At 48.3% G+C, this 11389-nt stretch overlaps 1 protein-coding gene across 3 annotated transcripts in view; it reads left to right on the top strand.

Moving 5' to 3' along the window:
* The first annotated feature begins 4467 nt into the window (after positions 1–4467).
* KHDRBS3 (KH RNA binding domain containing, signal transduction associated 3) overlaps positions 4468–11389 on the top strand; it is a 92178-nt gene continuing 85256 nt past the window's right edge. For all 3 annotated transcript variants that reach the window (XR_011361806.1, XM_069959815.1, XM_069959814.1), the window contains exon 1: positions 4468–4753. Coding sequence is in view for 2 of the 3 variants with exons in the window: in XM_069959815.1 (XP_069815916.1) it covers positions 4669–4753 (85 nt within the window). In the remaining variant the exon portion in view is untranslated. The remainder of the gene's footprint in view (positions 4754–11389) is intronic.

Here is an 11389-nt window from a genome sequence, read left to right as displayed (position 1 = left end):
AATGATACCAGCAACATGACCAACGATACCAGCAACAAGACCAACAATACCAGCAACAAGACCAACGATACCAGCAACAAGACCAACAATACCAGCAACAAGACCAACGATACCAGCAACAAGACCAACAATACCAGCAACAAGACCAACGATACCAGCAACAAGACCAACGATACCAGCAACAAGACCAACGATACCAGTAACAAGACCAACGATACCAGCAACAAAACCAATGATACCAGCAACAAGAGCAATAATACCAGTATATAAGAAACACATATTATAACCCCACCATGACCACCCCATAATGACTAAAAACATCTGTATCGCTCTACACCAGGGGTCCTCAACTGGCAGACCACGGTCCGAACCCGGACCGTGGAGGCCAGCTGTCCAGACCTTTGGTCAGACCTCCCAACCGCCCCATCCCAGGACGGTCCCCATGTGTCCCGCTCTCTACCGCACTGCCTCCCGCCTCATAGGCGTACTGTCCTTAGATTTCAGTACGCCTGTGGGGCTGGAGGCAGTGTCGGCCCGGTCCCATGCCGATACTCGCTTTATGGGGATGTCCGGGGATTCCAAAGCAGAGCACTCATCAGTGACCTCAGTGTACTTCGCCGTCCTGAACGTCCCAGAAGTACAGGCCAGCGGCGTACACTGAGGTCACTGGTGCGTGCTCTGCTGGGGAATCCGGGGGCCGGGCCGACAGGAGAAAAGAAGAAGACAGTCGCAGCAGGCAACGAGGTGCTAGGTGAGTTGTGGTTTGTTTGTTTTTTGTCTGGGGGCCATCTATAAGGGGAGAGCACACTGGGGGGCTATATACTACTGGTGGGAGTGCACAGGGGGGCTATATACTACTAGGGGGGGCTATTTACTGCTGGTGGGAGCTCACAGGGGGGCTATATACTACTGGGGGGCTATATACTACTGGGGGAGTGCACAGGGGGGGGGCTATATACTACTGGGGGGGCTATATACTACTGGGGGGAGTGCACAGGGGGGCTATAAACTACTGGGGGGAGATCACAGGGAGCTATATACTACAGGGGGAGAGTGCTCAGGGGGGCTATATACTACAGGGGGAGAGTGCACAGGGGGGCTATATACTACTGGGGGGAGCTCACCGGGGGCTATATACTACTGGGGGAGAGCGCACAGGGAGGTTATATACTACTGGGGGAGAGCGCATAGGGAGGCTATATACTACTGGGGGAGAGCGCACAGGGGGGGCTATATACTACTGGGGGAGAGCTCACAGGGGGGCTATATACTACTGGGGGAGAGCTCACAGGGGGCTATATACTACTGGGGGAGAGCGCACAGGGTGACTATATACTACTGGGGGAGCAACAGGGGGGCTATATACTATGGGGGGGAGCGCACAGGGGGGCTATATACTACTGGGGGGGCTATATACTACTGGGGGAGTGCACAGGAGGGCTATATACTACTGGGGGGAGCTCACATGGGGCTATATAACAGAGGGGGAGAGTGCACAGGGGGCTATATACTATATATCCTATAAAGACCAATAAACTGTATCGTGGATACCTGTACACCACAGAAAAACCCTACAAAAGAAGGCACCATCGAAAAATCTTCAAATTACAAAACCTTTATTATACATATTCAAAATGACATGATTAAAAACATATATAGTTGTATAAACAGAAATGCAGAAATGGTATGGGTCCACACAGATCCTACCTGAACACAGCAATTACAAGGGAAGCATATAGATATCACAAGGGGAGCATGAGAATAAATATAAAGTGCAAGTGCTACAGATAGATCACCTCTAAACTCCCTGACATGAAGATGTCCCTCCTAAGTATGTCCCAGTGGGGCAATCAGCTTCCAACAAGTATAGAACAGCCAAAAATAAAGTGCAAGTGCAGTTCAATATACCTCAGTGTTCAATGGTCTGTGGGCACCTCTCTCTCTCCCCAACGCACGTTTCGCGTCCCGGAGCTTGATCATGGGGAAGAGTGCACAGGGGAACTATATACTACTGGGGGAGAGCGCACAGGGGGCTAAATACTACTGGGGGAGAGCTCACAGGGGGGGCTATATAGTACTGGGGGAGAGCTCACAGGGGGGCTATATACTACTGGGGGAGAGCGCACAGGGGGGCTATATACTACTGGGGGGAGCTCACCGGAAGCTATATACTACTGGGGAGAGCGCACAGGGGGCTAAATACTACTGGGGGAGAGCTCACAGGGGGGCTATATACTACCGGGGAAGAGCGCACAGGGTGACTATATACTACTGGGGAGCAACAGGGGGGCTATATACTAATAGTACAGTCACCCCCTTTGTACCCAATATCAAAGTGCTGGTGAGAGGAAAAAACGCCAGTTTTCCCGCTAATAAGCATCAATTCTGTATGTAAATAGTTGAACGTTTGTGAAAAGTAACAAAACACGTTTCTTATTGATGTTCAGCTCGGACCTTTACCTGACAAAAGACCCAGGTAAGTGGACCTTCACTAAAAGTTGTTGAGTACCCCTGCTCTACACTGTAAGACTATGTTCAAACAACAATACAAGAATATATGTGCCATTGCTGCCTATGGGATCCCGGCCGGAGCCTATTCACATATTATACGCTCCGGCCGGGAAACCCTGTCAGTATGGAGCGAGCGGCTGCGGCCACATGCTCCATAGTGTGCTGTGGGGAGTTCTGATGCGGGCACGCACGGATGCGCCCCCATCAGAACTCTGTGGCCACAAAGATCATCCGGCCGGTGCTGCAGTACTGGCTAGGATGATCTTTTCAGAGACCGGCCGCTCCGTGACCCGGACGGGTCACAGAACGGCCGGTCTCTTACTAAGTGTGCACATAGCCTAACAGCTTCATTTTTGTGCTCCCATGCGGTATAAAGACCCAATCTGAGCCATAACATAGTAGATAGGCCACAATCTGTGCCTTCATATAGTAGTCAGGCCCCTTACACACACACACACACACACACACACACTAGGTAATCCCTGTTTAACTGCAAAGGCCTCCCCAGTGTTAGGCATCTGTCCTGTTTGATCCCCCCCCCCCCTTCCCATGTAGGCGTCCCCCACTGTTCAATTTAAATAAAAAGTCATAATTACCAGCTCCATGGTCCTCCAGCCTCTTCTATCCCTGCACTGAGCACATTAGTGAAGTCATCCATGTGCTGGAGCCCTGGATGGAGGGTGACCTCCGACCTTGTAGGGCGGGGAGCCAAGAACTGGATGCCATCAGTAACACTGGCATACGGGGCCCTCTGGAGTCCAAACCTGATGGGCACCACCTCTAAAAAGCACTGTGTGTATCTACACCAAATAAGAGAAATATGTCATACTTTATTTCTCCTGTGGAGGTGCTGCAAGGAAGTATGAATTGTCCCAATAGGAACCCCCATCTATATAAAGAGTCACATAGTATGGCACCTGCCGTATTTGTACTTTGATGAGCACCGTTTTATTTCTCTCATAAGTTTTGGTGGGACAACTGGGTGGAGTTTAACAGAAAGGGGGTGTGGTTAATGACAAGGAAAGTAAAATGTTAAGCTTTAAGCCTCAAAAATGGTGAAAAAAGGGATCTACCACCTCCAGTCCTTATACTGACTTATTAGCATGTCTACACTGGGACTATTGTTATGAAAAGTAAACAAACAAAATGTCACATTATCATTGGATTCCCTTTAAGGGTCCATTCACAGGATCTGCAGCAGATTTGATGTGAAAAATTTGATACTGTCATGCAGATTTGATGCATCAGACCAGCAGCAGATCCTGTTTGTGTGAATGGACCCTAATAAAGACTCATATGCCAATAAATATCCCCCAGTAAGAGGTGTCAGCTCACTGAGGGTGGAAAGCAGCAGGTGGGCGGAGCTTGAGCGTTATTGTGTTCCTTGTGGGCGTTACTCATTAGTCAGGGGCAGTCTTAAGGGCGGGGCTTAACGATCTCCAGATTATGTTGGCAATCCCGCTTTCATTTAGCATAAATACCACATCCTTTTTGCTGTTTACATTGTTTATTGGTATTGTATAGTGATTTCCTGCCTACAGCAAAATAAACTTTTTAAAATAGCGCTGACAGAAGAGTAGCCTTGTATCAAATAACACCGTATGCCGCTGGTTTTCCCGGTATTGTGAAGCCGACCTAGTGCAGACAGATCCGCGCTATAGTGAAGGAGCGGAAGGTTCAGCACCGCGGCCAGCGATCAGCTATCAGCACCACGGACAGCGACCGGCGGAAGAATACGATAAAATCGTCTGATTGACTTCTCCTTCCACCAATGAGCGAGCGGCGGCGCGCTCCGTCCTGGATGTAGGCGTGGCTTGCGGCGCGCTCCGTCCTGGCTGTGGGCGGGGCTGACGGCGGAGGGATCCGTCACGCCCGGCCCTGGGGGCGGAGTCCGGGGCGGTGGATGCAGCAGTGTTTATAGAGCGCGGCGGAGGCTCCGTGCACAGTCCCGGGCAGGAGGAGACGCTGGAGGCTGCTGTGGATTGTCGCTGCCGCTCTAGTCTGACCGCCGCTCTATGACCGTCCTCTCCCCGGGGTCCAGTGTTACTAGTATCCGTAGTAGTCGCTGTAGTGCGCAGCCCGGGAGCGAACGCATCTCGCTGCTTCTTGTTCACATTGCCCTTTCCGGACTGTTCTCGCCGCCTGCGTTTGCCTGGAATGGAGAAGTATCTGCCCCAACTCTTGGCTGAAAAAGACGCCCTGGATCCTTCTTTTACCCACGCGCTAAGGATGGTGACTGAAGGTGAGGAGAGGGGGGGCTCAGGGGTGTATAAGGGGGGCTCAGGGGTATACAAGGGGGGGCTCAGGGGTATACAAGGGGGGGCTCAGGGGTATACAAGGGGGGCTCAGGGGTATACAAGGGGGGGCTCAGGGGTATACAAGGGGGGCTCAGGGGTATACAAGGGGGGGCTCAGGGGTATACAAGGGGGGGCTCAGGGGTGTATAAGGGGGGGCTCAGGGGTATACAAGGGGGGGCTCAGGGGTATACAAGGGGGGGCTCAGGGGTATACAAGGGGGGGCTCAGGGGTGTATAAGGGGGGGCTCAGGGGTATACAAGGGGGGGCTCAGGGGTGTATAAGGGGGGGCTCAGGGGTATACAAGGGGGGGCTCAGGGGTATACAAGGGGGGGCTCAGGGGTATACAAGGGGGGGCTCAGGGGTGTATAAGGGGGGGCTCAGGGGTATACAAGGGGGGGCTCAGGGGTATACAAGGGGGGCTCAGGGGTATACAAGGGGGGCTCAGGGGTATACAAGGGGGGCTCAGGGGTATACAAGGGGGGGCTCAGGGGTATACAAGGGGGGGCTCAGGGGTGTATAAGGGGGGGCTCAGGGGTGTATAAGGGGGGGCTCAGGGGTGTATAAGGGGGGCTCAGGGGTATATAAGGTGTGTATAAAGGGGGGCTCAGGGGTATACAAGGGGGGGCTCAGGGGTGTATAAGGTGTGTATAAAGGGGGGCTCAGGGGTATATAAGGTGTGTATAAAGGGGGGCTCAGGGGTATATAAGGTGTGTATAAAGGGGGGCTCAGGGGTATATAAGGTGTGTATAAAGGGGGGCTCAGGGGTGTATAAGGTGTGTATAAAGGGTGCTCAGGGGTGTATAAGGGGGGGCTCAGGTGTGTATAAGGGGGGCTCATGTGTAGAAGTTGTATATAAGGGGGTCTCAGGGGTGTACGAGGGGCTCAGGTGTGGGGGAAGCACTGGTGCTGCTAGTAAAGCTCAATGCCAGGTGGGCTCCAGTATATGGAGCTACTATTAGTCTATAGAGTCTGTGTTATCTGTCAGCATTATAGAGAGCTCAATGCCAGGTGGGCTCCAGAAAGCTGCAGTCATCATACATGGTAGTAGCCAAGGGTCCGGGCACCTGTATTACAGCCCCTCGCTGGTGCAGTATTTGGAGCTGCCATTGGTCTATAAAGTCTTTGTTATCTGTCAGCATTAGAGAGGGCTTAGTACCAGGTGGGCTTCATATTTGGTAAGGGGCAGCTGTATTCTGCTGGCTTCCACTGACAGCTACTGCAATCCTTTCCAGTCTCCAGTGTTCTATTGTCTGTAAGCGCTCAGTGTCAGGCCGGCTCCTGATGGCAGAACCTCACATCCCAGAGTCCAGGGCCCCGGTATTACAGCAGGTTATTGCCCCGAGCTGGTGCAGCAGATAACACCTGGTCTATACAGTGTGTCTGTCAGCACTATAGAGAGCTCAATGTCAGGTAGGTAGCTGAAAGGCTGTGTCCCATATCCAGGAGATCAGGGCACTGATGCTTCAGCAGGTGTTGTCTCCAGGGTCAGATGTGTCAGTACACTTTGTCTTGTACTGATAACTACAACTGATAACTCTAACTCCAGTGCTTCAAGGTAATTGGTGTGGCAATGTCAGGGATAGATGGTGCCTATCAAGGTCTGTGTAGTCTAGTAGTGGCGCATGTTGTATGTCAACAATGTGGAGAGCTCAATGTCTGGAGGGCTCCTGAAAATTCATAATTGGTTCAACCCCTAATCCTAAGGGCCCTGGCCAGGCAGAGATGTCTCTGGAGTCTCTAGGGTCTTATAGGTCAAAAGAGTTAGTCCTGTACTAGAAACTGCAACTTTAACTCTATAAGAAATCCCCACCTTTCTCTAGTGGGCAACAGCCTGACGGTGCACTAGCTTGAGCCTGGTCTGTCCGGTGCACTGGCTGGAGCCTGGTCTGTCCGGTGCACTGGCTGGAGCCTGGTCTGTCCGGTGCACTAGCTGGAGCCTGGTCTGTCCGGTGCACTAGCTGGAGCCTGGTCTGTCCGGTGCACTAGCTGGAGCCTGGTCTGTACAGTCCTGGAGTACAGTGCATTAGTTGGAGCCTTGTCTGTACAGTGCACTAGCTGGAGTCTGGTCTGTATGGTGCACTAGCTGGAGCTTGGTCTATACGGTGCACTAGCTGGAGCCTGGTCTGTCCCTTCCAGGAGTACAGTGCACTAGCTGGAGCCTGGTCTGTCCGGTCCAGGAGTACAGTGCACTAGCTGGAGCCTGGTCTGTCCGGTCCAGGAGTACAGTGCACTAGCTGGAGCCTGGTCTGTCCGGTCCAGGTGTACCGTGCACTAGCTGGAGCCTGGTTTGTCCGGTGCACTAGTTGGAGCCTGGTCTCTACAGTCCAGGAGTCGTTCATGCTATCAGTACTAGAGAGCTCAATGTCAGCAGGGCTCCTGAAAGCTGCCGTCATGCTATAGATTAATGGCAGTAGCCAAGGGTCAGTATTACAGCAAATGATGGCTCTGGAGTCTTCAGGGTCTTGTGGGATTTGGGAAAAATTGTGTCCTAGAAAATGTAAGTGTAATTTTGGTGGAAACTCCTCTTCAAGGAGTGCCCCCCCCCCCCAGCTGACATCTGCAGTTACTTTATAATCAATGAGCTGTAGGTACCTCTTGTGTTCTTCTCCTGCATACAGTGCCCCCCATGGTGACGCCTCCTTACTGTATTCCCAGGTGGGGACTGGGATGTCTATATAAGATCATGACATCATGTCGATCTTTGTCCTCTGTCCGGCATCTGCTGTCATTGATCCTCTCAGGCTTGTGCATGTACTTTAGTTGGATGGGGAATATCCAGTTTCTCAGTCCCCGGTATGGAGGTGGAAGGCTTTCCTCTCCCATAGTCGATTATAGGGATGTCTTGTTAGTTGGTCCTGTGTAAAGGAGCAGGCTGCAAGTTATACTGTATTCCAGGGGGTCACCCCCCCCCCCCCCATTCCCTATGCAGATCCCTCTATTATATCGTACATCAGTCATGCACAATGCCAGACGTCTCTTTATGTTACTGTTATGACCTCTTGTGGGCTTTTTGTTATTTTCCCACATATACAATAGTAGAATTCTGTCAGTATCTGTAGACTGTAGACTCTGTGTGTGGGTGTGTGTGTATAGGAAAGCATCAGATGTAGCGTTTATTTGCACTGATGCAGCAGAGCTGAAATTGTCATGTCACTGTCTCCATTTAAAAGAACCACCTTACATGTTGACGCTCATACTCTGCTCTGCTGCATCTATTTACATGTATCTGCTTCATTTCTTGATGGGTATTTAGGCCTGCCCTGATGGATGGGTGCGTCGTACAGATGTGGCGTTAAGTAGCTTTCCCGCGGATGTCATCACACGTCATTTCAAGAGCCGAATCATCATCTTATTTCTGGTCACTTTGTATATACTGGTCACTATGCATCATATCTTATGTTTTCAGGAGGGGATCTGTATTGTGAATTAGTCTTATACATTGATACTTTGTAATATCAGAGCTGTAAACAGTACATTGTGGCTTTTCTATAGATCATGTTTTAGGAGTAGAATTGTATTGTTATGGTTTTGATACTTAGTGTATATACTGTCTATCGTACATTGTATCTTGTCTATGATTTCAGGAGTGGAATAGTATTGTTATGATTCAGTACTTTGTGTATATACTGCCTATCATACATTGTATCTTGTCTCTGTTTTTAGCAGTAGAATTGTATTTTTAGGGTTTGATACTGTGTATATACTGCCCATCATACGTTGTATCTTGTCTATCATTTCAGGAGTACAATTGTATTGTTTGATTCTTTTGTGTTGCTTCTCTGTATATTAGTTCTATACATTGTATCTTACAGATCATCTGTTCAGAAGAGGATTTGCATTGTTGTTGGAATCTTGTTTTGATACAATTTATATACAAAGTATCTTCACAATAGATAATGAGTGCAGGAGAGGACTCCTATTGGGATTGATACTTTGTATATACTGATATCACCTCTGCACGGTCAATATACATTATATCTTAATAGATGATGTTCTAAGAACTAGAGTTGTATTGCTTTGTATATATTGATCATTATACTGTGCATTGTATCTCCCTCATAGATAATACTTTCAGCAGAGGAATCCTTAGTATTATTGGAATCTGATTCTTGATACTTTGTATGTATTGATATCACCTCTGCATGGTCAATATACATTAAGTTGTGTTGTCTTATATTTTGATACTTTGCATATATTGTATCGGAATCCTATCAGTATTATTGGAATCTGACACTCTGATATATACTTGTGTGTATATACTGTTATAACCTCTGGTCACTGCACATTGCATCTTCTCACTAGATAATGTTCTCAGAGGTTGAACTCTGTAATTATTGTTATTGAGTCTCATATTTTGAATACATTGGCCAATATACATTGTATCTTCTTGTACAGATAATGTTACGTTTGACTTGTAGAGGATGTTAAGCATTGGATAAGACTCCTCAGCATGAGGGGATATAAAGTGTGTGTGTGTGTGTGTGTGTGTGTGTGTGTTAATATTCTCTAGTAAATGTAAAGTTTCTTAAAGTGACATGCACCCCAATGTCGAGGGGGTTCTATAAACCTTCCTTGGAAAAATAAAACCTCCTGCTCTATTGAACAAATGCATCTTTATAACCACAGAGAATGTGTGAATTTGTCATACCTAATCAGATGTAGCAGAGCTGAGTAGGTTACAGCGGTAAAACATATAAACCTCCCTCATTAGCTTCTCTCTGAGCAGCTCCGACAAGATAGGTGCCGGTTCAGCTCTGCTACATCACTACTTTAGTTGACTTTATACCAGCATGGCTAAGCCCCATTGTTTGTTTTAGTATTGAAAATCCCTTCCAGCTTGTTTAATGGCGACTCCATTAGTTGTGACTGACATTCCCGGCTTTACAGTATCACAGATGGAAGGATTTTAACAATGCAAATGAAGCCCCTCTTGCCAGTCGAAGGCGACCTCTCCATCCATCGCTCCCTCCTCTCCGTTTTGTATAGCGTTGCTGGCGTGCACCCTATATGAGACGCTTGCTCCAGCCTTCCAGATCTGCCATGTTGTATTTTCCTTCTGTCTGCCGTGCGTCTCCCCTGACGTTCTCATCAAGACCAGTTTATCACAAGTTGGAAAGGCTAAATTGGAATTTGTTGCATAATTCACGGAGCCATGCTCCTCTCCCCGCACAGGGAATTGGAGGATTGCAGCCTTCTGTTAGAATTCGATAGCACCAGAGCTCGTTGTCCTCATTATAAGGAAGAGACAATGAGGCATAGAGGGAGTCTGGATGGTGACACTGAGGGGCTTTTCTATAGAAAATACCAAAGAAGTCTAATAATAACCTCAGAGACCCTACTTAAAGGGAAAATGGGGAATTCATGATCCCCCACACTGCAAGCCAGAGTAGAGGTAGCCACACACTGAAGGTTATAGGTAGTCCTCAATAGCTATAACTCACCTCTGTTTAGTTACCCTTGCTTCCAGCTGCCTTGGTTTGTCTTAATTCTCCTAATAGGTGGTGGTCCTAGAAGTGGGACCCTCTCCCCCTCAATAGACGGGTAAAGAGAAAAGCACCATTCACACTCAGTTGAGAATCTTTGGGGGACTATGATGGGAGTTGTCAGAAAAACCTTGTACAGATAGGTGTGTGTGTGGGGGGGGGGGTCCTAGAGATTGGACTTTAGGGCAGTGTAAGTGCATGGTCTACTCCAATCAATGGTTACGTTATTTGAAGTAATTTAAGGCTAGGCTCACATCACGATTTTGCTATCCGACTCACTGTATCCATTTTACAAAACGCACAGAAAAACGTGGTGAACCATATTTTTGTGTATGTTGTAAAATGGATCCGGTTTGATTCTTTTTTTTTTATTTTTAGAGTGTCAGTCAATGAAGAACTGTTTAAAACTGCATATAACTGCACCTGTTGCAAAGCGAATACATTAAGCGGATAGCAAAATCGTGATGTGAACCTAACCTAAGGAATGTTTTCTACACTGTCTTAAGAATCTTTTACTGTTTCATGTTTCCAGCACCTGTGCAGACCAATGTGTTTCCATGGTTACAGACTACAAACATAATTTGTGTAGTCTGTTACCGCATCCATGTGTTAGGAGGTCAAACACATTAGATAATTGTCAGGTGCCCCTCCTGAGACCAGGTGACTGTCTAGTACAGGGATGTCAAACTCAAGCCCTCCAGCTGTTGCAAAACTACAAGTACCATCATGCCTGGACATCTAAAGCTTTGGCTGTCCAGGCATGTTGGAAATAGTAGTTTTGAAACAGCTGGAGGGCCTGAGTTTGACATGTGTGGTCAAGTAGATGCGGTGGTCTTGTAACTGTCCCCCGTGAGAAGATTTGGCATGTTGGGAATCACCTGCTGATCCTTTACTTCTCAGAGAATTAAGCCATCACCAGAGGTGTCTTCAGCAGTTTTCTCCCCAGTCCTTATTCAGTATGCATGCCTAACTTTGCTTGCATATGAATGATGAGATTAGGAGAGATTACTGTTGACCGAAAGTGTTTGGCCGACAACCATCCCATCCAGCCAGAAATACTTTACTGCTTGTCCACAATAGGAAGACCCACAGATCTAG

The sequence above is a fragment of the Dendropsophus ebraccatus genome, chromosome 2 (assembly GCF_027789765.1).
Source record: "Dendropsophus ebraccatus isolate aDenEbr1 chromosome 2, aDenEbr1.pat, whole genome shotgun sequence".
In the NCBI taxonomy this organism is placed as follows: Eukaryota; Metazoa; Chordata; class Amphibia; order Anura; family Hylidae; genus Dendropsophus; species Dendropsophus ebraccatus.
This window is presented reverse-complemented; position numbering and strand designations above follow the sequence as displayed.